The 17,516-nt window shown below is 36.0% G+C and overlaps 1 protein-coding gene across 15 annotated transcripts in view; it reads left to right on the top strand.

Annotated features, from left to right (window-relative positions):
* Positions 1-17,516, top strand: part of LOC6501786 (zinc finger protein 2) — a 73,753-nt gene that overhangs the window by 7,639 nt on the left and 48,598 nt on the right. For 10 of the 15 annotated variants that reach the window (XR_004311342.2, XR_004311341.2, XR_006507857.1 and 7 more), the window contains one exon: positions 14,529-16,175. The exons of 1 other annotated variant lie outside the window; for it this stretch is intronic. Coding sequence is in view for 10 of the 14 variants with exons in the window: in XM_032455852.2 (XP_032311743.1) it covers positions 14,529-16,175 (1,647 nt within the window). In the remaining 4 variants the exon portion in view is untranslated. Of the gene's footprint in view, positions 1-6,051; positions 6,092-14,528; positions 16,176-17,516 lie in introns of those variants that run through there. 4 more of the 15 variants (XM_032455853.2, XM_032455855.2, XM_032455857.2 and 1 more) reach the window with 3 other exon arrangements.

Raw genomic sequence — 17,516 nt, 5'->3', positions numbered from 1 at the left:
CTATGGTATCATGGTATAAACTGGAAAAATTATGGCAAAAAATACAATTCTTTTGAAATTTTTTTTTCACGATCATTAGATTTCACCAGTACTAATTATATTTAAAATTGAAAGTTTTGAGGACATTTTGTTTTGAAACAATTGGTAGAAAACAATGCTTCGTGAACGGTACAAAAAATAGTAGCCTTGTTTGGTTTCAGCTTGAAAATTGCAAAAAACTACAAAATGTAGCGAATTATTTGAAGAAAAACATCAAATGTCACAATAAAATCTTCAGTTAATCCTAAAATCTTTAGATAAATATAATCATTTTCAATTATAAATATATTTAGTCCTTTAAATGGGCTAGCGTTCCTTAAATTGGCTAAATTAAATGTAGCTAAAAATAATTTTTTTCATTTTACAATGCACAGGGCAATATTTTACGGGAAAACAAGAAAGGAAAGCTAACTTCGGGCGGAGCCCAAGTTTATATACCGTAGCAGCTTTAATTATTATATAAATATTGGATCGTATATAGTTGGCCGATCCTTATGAAAATTTCATTGATTCGATAATCAATTTTCGAATAAAAATGTTGGAAACAGCCCCAAGCATCTTTAAAAAGAAAGGAAAGCTAACTTCGGGCGGAGCCGAAGTTGATACACCCTTGCAGTTAAGGTTGTTCCATTTCCGATCGTTGAGATATATGGCGTCTATAGGACATAGTCGGCCGATCCTTATGAAATTCGGCAGATCGGATCATATTGCCTATATCCTATCCTATATATCCGACTATATCCTATAGCTGTCATAGAACGATAGGAATTGGCATAACTTTTGGGGTTTTTAAGTTAGAAATATGGGAATTGTTGCAGATTCTATTTTGAACCAAATAATCTGATTTGACAAATTTCATAAGGATCGGCCGACTATATTCTATAGCTGCCATATAACTCAACAATCGGAAATGGCACAACCTTGCTATTTTTCTCAGTGGCGTAGATAGGATGATCGGAAGTGCCATAACTTCGGTGTTTTTTGGTTAGAGGGTTGGGAGTTTCCACACATGTTACATTTGGCTAAAATATCTTATGTTCAAAATTTCGTAAGGAGCGGCCGACTAAATTCTATAGCTGTCATAGAACGATCGAAATTGGCATAACTTTGTTGTTTTTTAAGTTAGATAGCTGCCATATCACTCAATGATCGGAAATGGCACAACCTTGCTATTTTTATAGGGCAATATAAATTAAAATAGATATAGCAAAACCTTTGCAAGTAATGCATTACTTAATTACTTATTCATTAAAGTAGGACAGTCAAACCGATGGAACACCACACATTTGGTAAGAAGACGAGAAAATCGATTTTATTGAATAACTTCTGAACCAAATGTCAGATCGGGATGGTGACAACCAATGTACGCCATATCTCTAACTTAGTGAAAAAATTTGTTTTTCTTTTATCTGACTTTCTCCCAAATCCGATGATTTTTGGCAAATGTCTGAATAAAAAAGCTTTAAATTAAACAATACCTTTCACGACTACAATAGGAAGTACGACTAGGGGTAGGATCAATAAAAACTTTGTTATCCATTATATGACTGCCAAACTAAAGGCATGTTGCTACAGCGGCTTATTATACTTATTTAATCATATGTACAAAGTACATCCAAACGTTAAAAATCTATCCTATGATGCTTTTATAATTGCTGGTGAAGCATGTTTACCAACCTGAACAAAAAATCTTGCTAGTGCTTTTAATTTCATAATTTAATTGAAGGGCGAAACTGTGTTTTGGTCAACGGAAACGAATATGATAATGGGAAGACAACCCGTCGAAAAGACCCGACCAGACAAGCCCTAATTTGTTGGAATTAAATTTTTCAACGAATTTCGTATTTTATTGTACCCATAATTACAGTTGCTATGTAATTATTAGAGAAATTGCTATTAAATTGGCGAATCATTATCATCTTCCTTTCCACTTATGTATGTATGTATTTAGTGTAGAGAAAATTATGCTTAAATGCGATTGTTAAGCCCTAAGAGTCTATGGTTCTACATTTTTATACCAGTTAAGAAAAAATAATTTCATTTCTTGGATGTCTTGAGTAATTGGATAATATACCATTTTCCAAAGTATATATGTTCTCAATCAGCACCAACAGCCGAGTCGATATAGCCGTCTGTCCGTTCGTCCATCTTTCTGTATGAAGGCATGGATCGCAGAGGCTCAGTAGAAAATATAGAGGGGGGGGGGGGGGGATCAGGGGGATCAGGGGGATCAATCCCCCCCTTGGGTCAGAGAATTATAAGATGATATAATCTCAAAATTGTGCAGTACAGCCTTATTATTATTATTATCGCAGATTGCGGATTATTATCGCAGTGTAAAATAAAACTTACAAAAAAACAGGATATTATTCTGAGTCATATCCCCCCCATATCAAAAAGCTATCTACGCCACTGTGTCCGTCTGACCGTTTCTACGCAACCTAGTCTCTCAGTTTTAAAGTTATCAAGTTGAAAGTTTGCACACATCCTTTTTTTGTAGGTAGCATATAAGTCGGAATGGCCGGGATCGGTTGACTATATCCTATAGCTGCCATATATCTGATTAATAGGAAATGCCATATCTTTGGTCTTTTTTAAGTTTTTATACCCTTGCAGAGGGTATTATAATTTTGGTCAAAAGTGTGCAACGCAGTGAAGGAGACATCTCCGACCCTATAAAGTATATATATTCTTGATCAGGATCACCTCCTGAGTCGATATGAGCATGTCCGTCTGTCCGTCTGTCCGTCTGTCCGTCTGTCCGTCTGTCTGTCTGTCTGTCTGTCTGTCTGTCTGTCTGTTTCTACGCAAACTAGTCTCTCAGTTTTAAAGCTATCGAGTTGAAATTTTGCACACATCCTTCTTTCTGTTGCAGGCAGTACATAAGTCGGAACGGCCGGGATCGGTCGACTATATCCTATAGCTGCCATATAACTGATTGATCGGAAATGCCATAACTTCGTTGTTTTTTAAGATAGAGGGTCGGGACTTTCCACACATGTTATATTTGATCAACATATCTTATGCACAAAATTTCATAAGGATCGGCCGACTATATCCTATAGCTGTCATAGAACGATCGGAATTGGCATAACTTTGGTGTTTTTTAAGTTAGAAAGATGGAACTTGGTACAGATTCTATTTTGGACAAAATAATCTGATTTGCCAAATTTCATAAGGATCGGCCGACTATATACGATCTTCTATATATCTAATAATATAGGATGCGTGGCGCCACCTAGCGGACTGAGACTGAACTGCAAGGGTATATCAACTTCGGCTCCGCCCGAAGTTAGCTTTCCTTTCTTGTTTAAGTTAAGATGGGACTTGGTACAGATACCATTTTAGGCAAAATAATCTAATTTGCCAAATTTCATAAGAATGGCCGACTATATCCAATAGCTACACCTCGTTATTTTTAAAGATGCTTGGGGCTGTTTCCAACATTTTTATTAAAAAATTAAGTTGATGGTGAAATTCTCAAAAGGATCGGCCAACTATAAACGATATATATATATGTATATATAGATATATATATATATATGTATATATAGATATATATATATATAAACTTCGGCACCGCCCGAAATTAGGTTTCCATTCTTGTTTTTTCAAAATTTCACTGCGTTTTAATGTCTATCTATTCTAATTTATAATTGTCTAGATTGTTGTTAATTTATATGCTAGTACCTGGTATCACATAGTCGGGAAACTCTACTATAGCCGTCCTTTCATTTTTAAGTTAGAAAGACTGAACCTTCCATGGTTTCTACTTCTGCACAACTTTTATAAGGAAAATTTATTATATTTGATTTATTTTTTATTTTTTAATATTTATAAAGTTTATAAATACTAAAACATTTATAAAAGAAATTTTATAAAATTTTTTTTTGCCAATAACCAAACACTACGTAATTGAAGCTCATTTAGTGTCCGCTAAAAAACTGGAATGCAAAATGAATCCTAAATTTCAATTCCAACAAAAATTCGATCATAAAATAAAGATCGGCCCATTATATTTGATCCCATATTTATCTAATAATATCAAATACTAATTAACTGTAAGGGTATATCAAGTTCGGCACAGCCCGAAATTAGCTTTCCTTTCATGATTCTTAATAACATTAAAACAAAATAAATACTAATAAAATAAATATATATAATACCAATAAACAATAAAGGAAAGCTAACTTCGGGCGGAGCCGAAGTTTATATACCCTTGCAGTTCAGCCGCAGTCCGCTAGGTGGCGCCACGCATCTTATATTATTAGATATATAGCGGATCGTATATAGTTGGCCGATCCTTATGCAATTTGGTATATCGAATTATGCTACCCAAAGAGGAATCCACTGAAACTCCCATCCTTCTAACTTGAAAAACAACCAAGTTATTGCATTTCCAATCAATCAGTTATATGGCAGCTATGGGATATAGACGGCCGATGCTTATGAAATTTGGCAGATCGTATACGATTGCCCAAATTACAATCCATAGAAAGTCCCATCCTTCTAACTTGAAAAACAACGAAGTTTCCGATTTCCGATCAATCAGTTATATGGCAGCTATAGGATATAGTCGACCGATCCCGTTCCGACTTATGTACTACCTGCAAGAAAAAGAAGGATGTGTGCAAAGTTTCAACTCGATAGCTTTAAAACTGAGAGACTAGTTTGCGTAGAAACAGACAGACAGACAGACGGACAGACGGACGGACATGCTCATATCGACTCAGGAGGTGATCCTGATCAAGAATATATATACTTTATAGGGTCGGAGAGGTCTCCTTCACTGCGATGCACACTTTTGAACAAAATTATAATACCCTCTGCAAGGGTATTAAAATGGGACTTGGTACAGATTCCATTTTATACAACGTCATCTGATTTGCCGAATTTTATAAGAATCGGTTGACTATCCTATAGGTGCCATATAACTGAACGATCGGAACTGGCATAACTTTGTTGTTATACCCTTGCAGAGGGTATTATAATTTTGGTCAAAAGTGTGCAACGCAGTGAAGGAGACATCTCCGACCCTATAAAGTATATATATTCTTGATCAGGATCACCTCCTGAGTTGATATGAGCATGTCCGTCTGTCCGTCTGTCTGTCTGTCGGTTTCTACGCAAACTAGTCTCTCAGTTTTGGAGCTATCGAGTTGAAACTTTGCACACACCCTTCTTTCCTTTGCAGGTAGTATATAAGTCGGAACGGCCGGGATCGGTCGACTATATCCTATAGCTGCCATATAACTGATTGATCGAAAATGCCATAACTTTGGTGTTTTTTAAGTTAGAAGGTTGGGACTTTATGCACATGTTATATTTGACCAAAATATGTTATGTACAAAATTTCATAAGGATCGGCCAACTATATCCTATAGCTGTCATAGAACGATCGGAATTGGCATAACTTTGGTGTTTTTTAAGTTAGAAAGATGGGACTTGGTACAGATTCTATTTTGGGAAAAACAATCTGATTTTCCAAATTTCATAAGGATCGGCTGCCTATATACGATCCGCTATATATTTAATAATATAAGATGCGTGGCGCCACCTATCGGACTGCGACTGAACTGCAAGGGTATATCAACTTCGGCTCCGCCCGAAGTTAGCTTTCCTTTCTTGTTTTTTAAACTAGAATGATGGGACTTTCGACGGATTCCATTTTGAGCAACCTAATCCGATCTGCGGAATTTCATAAGGATCGGCCGACTATATCCTATAGCTGTCATAGAACGATCGAAATTGGCATAACTTTGGTGTTTTTTAAGTTAGAAAGATGGGATTTGGTACAGATTAAATAATATCTGATTTGCCAAATTTTATAGGGATCAGCCAACAATATCCAATAGCCGTCATATAACTGAACGATCGGAAATGGCACAGCTGCAAGGGTATATCAACTTCGGCTCCGCCCGAAGTTAGCTTTCCTTTCTTGTTTTTTTAATATGTTTGAATATTGCCGTTAAAAAATTCGGAAAATTTAATTATACTTATTTTTACTTTCAGAACTTATCAGTGAATAAAAATGCAGTTAGCTCTTAAGTTGGTAAGTTATTCGTTACAATTAAACCAAGCCGATTTTACGAATATTAAAGTTCTATTGTTAAAGGGTTAAAGGGCATGTCAATGAAACATCTCCAACCCTTTGAAGTGTATCGCCCTGATCTACCATGTCTGTCTGCATATTCGAATTTAACCCACACTTTTTTCCATAAATGAAAGACAGAGAAGCGATTTCACAAACTAGTCTCTCAATTTAAAAACTATCCATTACAAACTTTGCGCAAATGTTTATATTTTGCACGCAGCATATAAGACGGAACGGCCGGAATCGGTCGGAAATGCCATAACTTTGGTGTTTTTTAAGTAAGAGGGTTGGGACTTTCCACACATTATATTTGGTAAAATACCGATCCCGTCTGTTCTGACTTATATACTGCCTGCAAATAAAAGAAAAATGTGTTCTCCGCGCAGAAACAGTCAGACGGACATACTCATATCGTCACAGGAGGTGATCCTGATCAAGAATAAATATACTTTATAGGGTCGGATATGTCTTGTTCACTGCGTTGCACACTTTTGTTCAAAATTATAATACCCTCTGCAAGGGTATAGAAAAGAACTACCATTTGCTATGGTATAAAAATGACTCATTACCATATTCATGTGCCGCACATTTTCAACAACCGTCGAAACGTTACATTTATTGGTTTTTTTCCACTCTTGAAAGCTTTAAGAACAGTTCATCAAGTGAGTTTTGCCGATCCCACCTCAAAAACTTATACCGTTTAGCTTTCGCCTGCATGTGCCAATTCTGTACCTCCCCAGGCACATCGTATCGAATCATTGATCTTACCGAAATGAATGATTGTGGGGCCTTGATAGAACCAAAAGTAAAAAATTAAACGATCACATATTCTGAAATATGTACATTTATATGCACATACATGAATACATACTTTTAATACGAATACAAACCAAGCTAACAAAGAAGAATAACAATGCAAGCTGAACTTCGTCTGGATCCTCAGTCCCTGGGCAAGTGACACTTTTGTTTTATATTCGCAACTTTTTATGCTGTATGTCGGAGAACAAAAGGCGATTTCCTAGTAAAAAAAACCTGAACACAATCACAGGCATACCGAATGTGTATTGTACTTGGTTATTGTAGGGTTCCGCATCCCTTGTCATCATATACCTACATGTGTATGTTTGTATATGTATATTACTCCACCATCATAAAGTCCAATCATTGGACTTTTTTTTTTTTGTTTTTTTTTTTTTTGTAAAACGTTTATATTTATTCAAAATTAACAAGTATACTGCTACCTATGTGGCAGCTTCAGCAGGTTGTAAATAACAAAATTAACAATTATGGTAGATAATTGAATCGAGAGAGATTTACGAGAATTTAGAAATTTGTGTTATGTTATATTACAGGTGATATTATTTGGATTTTAATTTAATAATTATTATTAGCGACTGTTATATGTAACGCAACGGTAGGTCGTGCGGGTATCTTTTTAGCCTTCTAATTCTGGGACGACGAAGCAATCTTTTTGCCAGGGCGTTGGGGTTACACATTTTCCTAATCACCTTACTTTGAGCCACTCTTAAATTGGACTTTTTTTTTAAAGCTTATATTTTTTTAAGTAATGCACGAAAATATGCTATATAGGTGTACAAAATTGCATATAAAAACAAGAAAGGAAAGCTAACTTCGGGCGGAGCCGAAGTTTATATACCCTTGCAGTTCAGTCGCAGTCCGCTAGGTGGCGCCACGCATCTTATATTATTAGATATGTAGCGGATCGTATATAGTTGGCCGATCCTTATGAAATTTGGCATATCGAATTATTTTGCCAAAAGAGTAATCTGTACCAAATCCCATCTTTCTAACTTAAAAAACACCAAAGTTATGCCAATTTCGATCGTTCTATGACAGCTATAGGATATAGTCGGCCGATCCTTATGAAATTGCGTACACAAGATATTTTGGTCAAATAAAACATGTGTGGAAAGTCTCAACCCTCTAACATAAAAAACACCAAAGTTATGGCATTTCCGATCAATCAGTTATATGGCAGCTATACGGACATGCTTATATCGACTCAGGAGGTGATCCTGATCAAGAAAATATATACTTTATAGGGTCGGAGATGTCTCCTTCACTGCGTTGCACACTTTTGACCAAAATTATAATACCCTCTGCAAGGGTATAATAAATAAATAATAAAAAAAATAGGATATAGTCATCGGATCCTCATAAAATCATAAAATAATAGATCGGATTATGTGCCGAAAAACCGATGATGTGTATGTGTGGGCAAGATTTTCCGAAGGTCCCATAAGTTCAAAGTCCAGAAATTGGACAAAAGACACGTTTATGTAAATGTGTACAATTAAGCCATATTCTTTTATATATTCTAATGTGGGCTTAAAAATAACAGGAAACGGCTACACTTTCACGTTGATCTTTTTAGAGTATTTAAAATTCAAAGATAAAAACGTTATCTGGCGGCTACAACCATCGTGGTTCCTGAGTATACCTACATTGTACGTATGTACTGAGATATGCATGTATGTAAATATACCAGAGCTGTCCAGCCATAGCCCCCGCGGGCAGTTAGTTCGGCTTTTTACACAGGCAATGCTCGAGGCAGTGTTGCCACAATTTTTTGGGAAAAAAACGCTAGATTAATCCACAAACAAAAAAAAAAAAACCAAAAAATTAAATCTTATATTGTCAGCATCTTTATCTCTGTACTATTTTTAGATGTTCCGATCATCTTTAGGATATTTTGTGGTAAACTATGTTGTAATCGTAGCAGCACTTGCAACACCCTCTGCAATTATAATTACAAAACACGAAAGGAAAGCTAACTTCGGGCAGAGCCGAAGTTTATATACCCTTGCAGTTGAGTCGCAGTCCGCTAGGTGGCGCCACGCATCTTATATTATTAGATATGTAGCGGATCGTATATAGTCGGCCGATCCTTATGAAATTTGGCATATTGAATTATTTTGCCCAAAGAGTAATCTGTACCAAGTCCCATCTTTCTAACTTTAAAAACACCAAAGTTATGCCAATTTCGATCGTTCTATGACAGCTATAAGATATAGTCGGCCGATCCTTATGAAATTGTGTACACAAGATATTTTGGTCAAATAAAACATGTGTGGAAAGTCCCAACCCTCTATCTTAAAAAACACCAAAGTTATGGCATTTCCGATCAACCAGTTATATGGCAGCTATAGGATATAGTTGGCCGATCCTTATGCAATTTGGTATATCGAATTATGCTACCCGAAGAGGAATCCACTGAAACTCCCATTATTCTAACTTGAAAAACAACCAAGTTATTGCATTTCCAATCAATCAGTTATATGGCAGCTATACGATATAGTCGACCGATCCCGGCCGTTCCGAGGAAAAGAAGGATGTGTGCAAAGTTTCAACTCGATAGCTCTAAAACCGAGAGACTAGTTTGCATAGAAACCGACAGACAGACGGACATGCTCATATCGACTCAGGAGGTGATCCTGATCAAGAATATATATACTTTATAGAGTCGGAGATGTCTCCTTCACTGCGTTGCACACTTTTGACCAAAATTATAATACCCTCTGCAAGGGTATAACAAGAAAGGAAAGCTAACTTCGGGCGGAGCCGAAGTTTATGTACCCTTGCAGTTGAGTCGCAGTCCGCTAGGTGGCGCCACGCATCTTATATTATTAGATATATAGCGAATCGTATATAGTCGGCTGATCCTTATGAAATTTGGCAAATCAGATTATTTTGTCCAAAATAGAATCTGTACCAAGTCCCATCTTTCTAACTTAAAAAACACCAAAGTTATGCCAATTCCGATCGTTCTATGACAGCTATAGGATATAGTCGGCCGATCCATATGAAATTTTGTACATAAGATATTTTGGTCAAATATAACATGTGTGGAAAGTCCCAACCCTCTAACTTAAAAAACACCAAAGTTATGGCATTTCCGATCAATCAGTTATATGGCAGCTATAGGATATAGTCGACCGATCCCGGCCGTTCCGACTTATATACTACCTGCAAAGGAAAGAAGGATGTGTGCAAAGTTTCAACTCGATAGGTCTAAAACTGAGAGACTAGTTTGCGTAGAACCCGACAGACAGACAGACAGACAGACGGACAGACGGACAGACGGACATGTTTATATCGACTCAGGAGCTGATCCTGGACAAGAATATATATTCTTTATAGGGTCGGAGATGGCTCCTTCACTGCGTTGCACACTTTTGACCAAAATTATAATACCCTCTGCAAGGGTATAAAAATTAGAGTAAACAAAAATCAACGCATAATAAAGATTTTCCTGCTTGGAATCGAACCCACGACCTTACGATTAACAGGCAGATACCTTAATCATTAAACCATGGGGTTAAGGTATACCGTTAAAAATATTTAGAATGACAAGAAAATATTAGTGATTAATAACTTATATCGAATATGCGTAATTTCGAACTCTAGGAGCAGCAGAGGGCCGCAGAATTACTTCGCCTACTTTGTTTTGACGTTCGAAGGGCAAACCTTATTGAATTGTTTTTGTTTTTCGAATAAAATTTTACATTACGGCCAGAAAAGGCGGTGACAGGAATTTCAGTTCTGCTGGGTACTGCTGGATTTTTTGAGCTTGTATGTGTACAATAAACTTGAAAATATAGAGTAAAGTCTTTCAACTTTTACTTTATTTGTCTATCGGACGACTATATCCTATAGCTGCCATATAACTGATTGATCGGAAGTTCCATAACTTTGATGTTTTTTAAGTTGGAGGGTTGGGACTTTCCACACATTTTATATTTGTTCAAAACATTTTTTGGGCAAAATTCATAAGGATCGGCCGACTATATCTTATAGCTGTCATATGTTTATGCTGTGGCATGTTTTTTAAGTTAGAAAGATGGGACTTAGTACAGATTTCATTTTGGGCTATCTTATCCGATTTGCAAAATTTTATTAGGATAATTGGCTTAGCTTTGTTGTTTTTGAAGCTAGAATGATGGGACTATCTACGGTTTCAGTTTTGGGCAATCTAATCCTATGTTTCCGACGCCATATAACTGAACGATCGGAAATGGCACAACCTTGCTATTTTTAAAGATGCTTGGGGCTGTTTCAAATATTTTTATTAAAAATTTTTTTGATGAAGATACCGGTGACCTGCATGCGAAACCAAAAATATCTGATATAAATTTTTGTGACGAAAATATGCTCTATATGGGTAAAAAATTGCACATAAAAAATATAGCGTCAATCAGGCGGCAATCAGCTAAGATAAGAATTAATAAGTATTGGCTTTGATTTTAATGTACATAATGTCAAACATACATATATGGCCGACTTTTTATGGGGGTACAAATAAACAATGATATCAAATAAAAAACCACTTGACGATGCAAAATATTGGTGACGAACCTTCATAAAAAGCCCAAAATATCTTATATCAACTACAAAAAAACCTCTTGACGAGGTAAAATAACAATGCGAACTCGCATGCCAAGTTAAAAATATCTGTTCTCAGTTTTGGTGACGAAAAAACACCCTATATGTATTAAAAATTTCACATTAATATTTTTATTCGCAATAACGGGTAATAATATTTTAAGTGTGTAATTTTGTATACATGTATAGTAGTTTTTAGTCACCAAAATTGATATCAGATATTAGCTTTCCTTTCTTTTTTTATTTATTTTAAACTTTTTGAAAAAAAAAAATTTAATATTGCCAATAAACTTTTTTTTTTCTTTATGAAAAATATTTGCTAGTTACGCAAAATATTATTCTGATTGGGCTGGTTAGGCGCTCTCAAGCAAAATGTTGTGAAAAGGAAGATAGAAAAACGAAATTCAAGGCACACTACTTCAAAGTTGTGGTTAGAAATAACAAAGTTCACTGCCCTTTTTTTAATCGCAAAACAAAGAAAGTCAAGGTTCCATTCTGGAATCTCTACTATCCATTCCAATCTCATTGCTTTCATTTGAATGGTCTACTTCCACGTGCTTTTGTTGTGTCTTTATTTCTTCGTCGTTTTAACCCCCGTCGTTTAAAAGCCGTCGTTTAAATACCCTTGCAGAGGGTATTATAATAAAGTATTATAAGGATAAGCGCAGTGAAGGCCCTATGAAGTCGATATAAGAATGACCATTTGTTAGTCTGTCTGACTGTACTGTGTAAACTGAGTATGTTATAGTTGTGGTGATTAAAAACCATAAAACTTTTTTAAAAATGCATATTAACAAAAATACAAATTTCGATATTTGCGATATGCGTCAGATCCGATATGTTTAAAAACCATTAAGCTGAAAGGGTATATCAAGTTCGTCCCCACCCGAAGATAGCTTTTCTTTCTTGTTTTATCTTCATATTTCGTAACTGGTTTTACCAAGGCGTTTTTTGTTGGGTATACATAGTCAGTACTCCCACTCGCAAATTTTGCGGTATATCAGACCCCACCATCAACTCACAAATTTTTTTTGGTCTTTTTAAGTCTTCCTGCTAGCCTAACTAAAGATGGGAAGGAATTCTTTTATTGTTGATGGTTGCGAAATTTGTTCAGTCTGACACTGGTAAGGGCTGTCCATATAAAATGAATCGTAAATTTGATAACGATACTAAAATCATAAATATAAACAATCCTCACATATGCCATTTGGATTAAATAACTATTAAAAAAAAAAAGAAAGCCGAAATGGATATGCAGTTACCTAGAAGTCTATTTAGATTTATATCACTGTGGAAGGCAGTCCACGAGGGGGCGACCGGCATGCCTTGGCATGCGCGAGGAACCTCTATATAAGACCGAAGAATTAAAAATTTCCTGTAGGCATCCGATCTGAATGAATAAGACACAAATCGAAAGGTATTGTTTTAATTAGATAATTCGTTTTCCAAAAATTGTCCAAAAGTCGTTTTGTTTGGGTGAAATTTGGGTGAAAGTAAAAAAAATTTCAATAAAAATATTGGGGCTGGCGGAGACATTTAGAATATTTTTATATATTCACATTCTACTCCTAAATACTTATTTCAGAAGTTATTCAAGAAAATCAATTTTTACAGCCTTTCCAATATGCAGGCAGTTTGTCTGGTTGCACTTTTTTTTCTTGGCAATCCTGAAAAAAATGGAGATATTTGTTACTATCACATGAGCAACTATTGTTCTACAACTTTTTTAAATACTTTAAGCTTACGTCAAAAAATTAAAAAAACTTTGTTACTTTAAAAATTCATAACTTTATAATCAAGAAAGATATAAAAGGCAAGAAAAACAAATAAAAAATCAGGCACCTGCCGAATAAGAATATTTTTATATGCAATTTTGTACACCTATTGCTTTACTCTTATTCTTATACACATTGTTACTTCGGAGCGCACGCAAGGTTGAATTGCCTTTTTTTGGGAAAAGCGTTGTAACTTCAACAATTTTCATTATTTTTTGATGAATTTGTCTCGTTTTATTCAGAATTAATGAGACAACATTGATATGTTGTAAAAATGACAGAATTTTTGTAAGTTGTACCGAAAAACTGCCATCAAAATCCGAAAAACACAAATAAGAGTCGAAAACTTCAGTTTCAGGTGTAAAAATTTTGTCCTTTTTGTTTAACAAAATCGAAGATATATTTTTTTTCAAAAGCTACAACATTTAACTATTGAAAAACACCGAAAATGTTGAAATCGTTTGAAAAAAACGCGTTCAGGAATTTTTAAGCTCAAAAAACTCCCGAAAAAACGTTTTTTTAATCCATAAATCAAGATTTTGAGGGTGTTACAAATATTTCAAACATGGTTTTGTGATATACTCGACCCAATAAACTATTCCTACTATGTCACTTTAAAAGTTCATTCACTTTTGTTTATTTTGTAACACTGTGTAATATAAGCTCCTTGCAGAGGGTATTATAATTTTAGTCAAAAGGTTGCAGCCCAGAAGGTTGCAGAAGGAGACTTCTCCGACCCTATAAAGTATATATATTCTTGATCAGGATCACCTCCTGAGTCGAGCCCCAACCCTCTTACTTAAAAGGATGTGTGCAAAGTTTCAACTCGATAACTTTAAAACTGAGAGACTAGGTTGCGTAGAAACCGACAGACAGATGGAAATGCTCATATCGAATCAGGAGGTGATCCTGATCAAGAATTTATAAACTTTATAGGGTCGGAGATGTCTCCTTCACTGCGTTGCACACTTTTGACCAACATTATAATACTCTCTGTAAGGGTATAAAAATAAGTCTATCTATAATTGCTAGATTTGGCTAAATTGTTGAATATAGTTAGTATATAGTTAGATCTGACCTGATATCAGGAGGTTAATTTAGATTCTAATTAAGAATATACTCTTTGGGGTGTTTCTCACTGTTATATTCTCATTTAACCTCAACATTTCCACTCAATGAAAATTTAAACATGTTTTCACTTTATATATCATTTGCAGCTCTAATAATGGTAATGACGACGGCTCTCCAATGTCCAAATCTGATGTGGAAACTTTTGAAGGAAAAATAGTGTACAATCTCGATGGCAGCGCTTATATTATTGACGCAGACCATGCAAATAGAAGTGGATTGGAGTGTATTAAAAATATTGAAGCCTCAACTTCGATTTCAGTAACTGAACTTCCATCAAGCGGCCAGGAAAAGAAAAAAGGATACCAGAATATTCAGTTATTTAAACAGACTAAGCATGATCTTGATCAAATTGATGATTTTTCTGTTCTGGGTAGAAATTCAGTAATAGGATCAGGCGCTACCTATAGATCCAGCCCAAAAATACATTCCTTTCGGGTTGTGTCTGCGCAAGATGCTCATTCAAATTGTCCAACCCAAGCGTTTAAAATCGAAAAACCTATTTTAATGTGCTTTATTTGCAAATTGTCTTTTGGTAACGTAAACTCTTTTGGCTTGCATGCAAACACAGATCACAGGCTTAATTTGGAGGAACTAGAGCAGCAACTGCTTAATCGCGAGTACTCTAGTGCCATTATACAACGTAACATGGATGAAAAGCCACAGATATCTTTTTTGCAGCCCCTGGACATTAATTCCAGTGATGAAACCGAAAAACTGCAATTATCCAATAAAGACAGAAAGGCTATTCTGTCGCTGTCACCACAATTAGAGTTCCCAAATGAATCGGAACCAGAAAAAAAAGAAGAACAGAGTAATAAAAAAGACAAAAATTCCGGGTCTGGACTTTACTCAGACATGGACCAATTACATGAACCAGAACATGAGCCAAAACTTGACGATAGTAGTAGATACATGGGCGAACCTAGTGCAAAGCTGCCAGTATCGTCACCTAAAGTAAGAGGAAAATCTTCTATGAATCTTGGTTCCTTAAATTCAGAAACAGCTAAGACTAACCTATTGATAGTATCCCTAAAAAACTCACCTGCACCCCCATTAATATCAGCCACCGAAGGGGTCTCATTACACTGTACTGATAATATAAGTAATAGTAAGTCACCAATATATACCCATGAAATGGAGCTAACATCATCTAAAGGACTCGAAATAAAATGCCCCATACTCGAAGGATCTATAAGTCCATCATCTCATTTAAACGAATTAGATGCAACCAGCTCAGAATTTTTACATGAGACAATGGGGGCACCAACTGGTAGCATATTTCCTTCCCAAATCAGTTCTTTTCACTCTTCTTTGGCAGCTCTAGCTGTACAAGAATCTAATGGAAACCAAGTCAAAATAATTACGGAATTTCTCCAACAACAGCTGCAACAACAGCAACAAACATTAGTATCTACTAGACTATGTCCTGATCATCCTGATTCAAAGGGTATCGATTGTAAAAGCTGCGAACTTCTGGAAGTTAACCAGATTTCCATGTCATCACCCTCCTCGCATCAGCATGTAGCTCAATTTTTGCCCCAACATCCGGTCCAATCTCAGCCACCCCAAATACCCCAACGTTCTCCTGGCAGCAACAGTGGAGGTCTACCTATTTCTCCCAGTACTTCATCAGCAAATAGCGTGGGAAATACGTCAAGCACTACATCCTGCTTTACGATCGGCGCTTGCTCCGAACACATAAATGGCCGGCCTCAAGGAGTAGACTGCGCCCGGTAAGAAATTTTCGATACATTGATTCCGAAAAAATAAGTAGATGTGGGGGAAAATTAGTTTTTGGTCAAGCAGCATCATAGCCGTAAGCGCTTCATTAATAAAGGGTTGCTTACATATGACAGTGAAGGCACTATAGAAGGGGTCTGACAGAAGGGGTTGAAAATATACCCTATCTTCAGTAGCCTAATATGCGTAATTATAGTCGCTTTTTGAACTTCTGACTTGTACTGCGTGCTTCCTGTTTAACAATACGTCATTAGGCCAAGAAGCAGTAATTGTCATAGAGCTGTAAAACTTGCCCTGGGCTTTTCGAACTTAGGCTTGTTCATTTACACCTAAATGAACTAAGGGATTTGAATCCATTCGTTTCTGATCTCCCTCCTACTAAGTGCATGACTCTGAAATAATAAAAGTATTCGTCAAATATCCTAAAACGAATAGGCGCAGGTTGCATTAATAATAATTAATTAATTATTATAATTAAGGAAAAAATCTAGCCTCAATAAGTCCCAAACCTCTGCCTTCAAAAACACCAAAGTTGTGTCATTTACGATCGTTCAATTATATGGTAGCTATAACTTTGGTGTTTTTGAAGTTAGAGGGTCTTTCTGGACTTTCCACACATGTTATATTTGGCAAAAATATCTTATCTACAAAATTTCATAAGGATCGGCTGGTTATATCCTAAAGCTGTCATATTACGATCGGAATTGGCAAAACTTTGGTGTTTTTTAAGTTACAAAGATGGGATTTGGTACAGATTCTATTTTGAGCAAAATAACCTGATTTGCCAAATTTCATAAGTATGTCTATATCCTATAGCTGCCATATAATTGAACGATCGGAATTAGCATAACTTTGGTGTTTTTGCTAGAATGATGGGACTTTCTACGGATTCCATTCTGGGCAATATAATCCGATCTGCCAAATTTTATAAGGATCGGACGACTATACCCTAAAGACGCCATATATCTGAACGATCGGAAATGGAACAACCTTAACTGCAAGGGTATATCAACTTCGGCCCTGCCCGAAGTTAGCTTTCCTTTCTTGCCATACCCTTGCAGAGGGTATTATAATTTTGGTCAAAAGTGTGCAACGCAGTGAAGGAGACATCTCCGACCCTATAAAGAATATATATTCTTGATCAGGATCACCTTCTGAGTCGATATAAGCATGTCCGTCTGTCCGTCAGTTTCTACGCAAACTAGTCTCTCAGTTTTAAAGCTATCGAGTTGAAACTTTGCACACATCCTTCTTTTCTTTGCAGGCAGTATATAAGTCGGAACGGCCGGGATCGGTCGACTATATCCTATAGCTGCCATATAACTGATTGATCG

The sequence above is a fragment of the Drosophila ananassae genome, assembly GCF_017639315.1.
Source record: "Drosophila ananassae strain 14024-0371.13 chromosome 4 unlocalized genomic scaffold, ASM1763931v2 tig00000054, whole genome shotgun sequence".
Taxonomy (NCBI): domain Eukaryota; kingdom Metazoa; phylum Arthropoda; class Insecta; order Diptera; family Drosophilidae; genus Drosophila; species Drosophila ananassae.
Note: the sequence above shows the minus strand (reverse complement) of the source record. Positions and strands in the feature narration are given on the sequence as shown.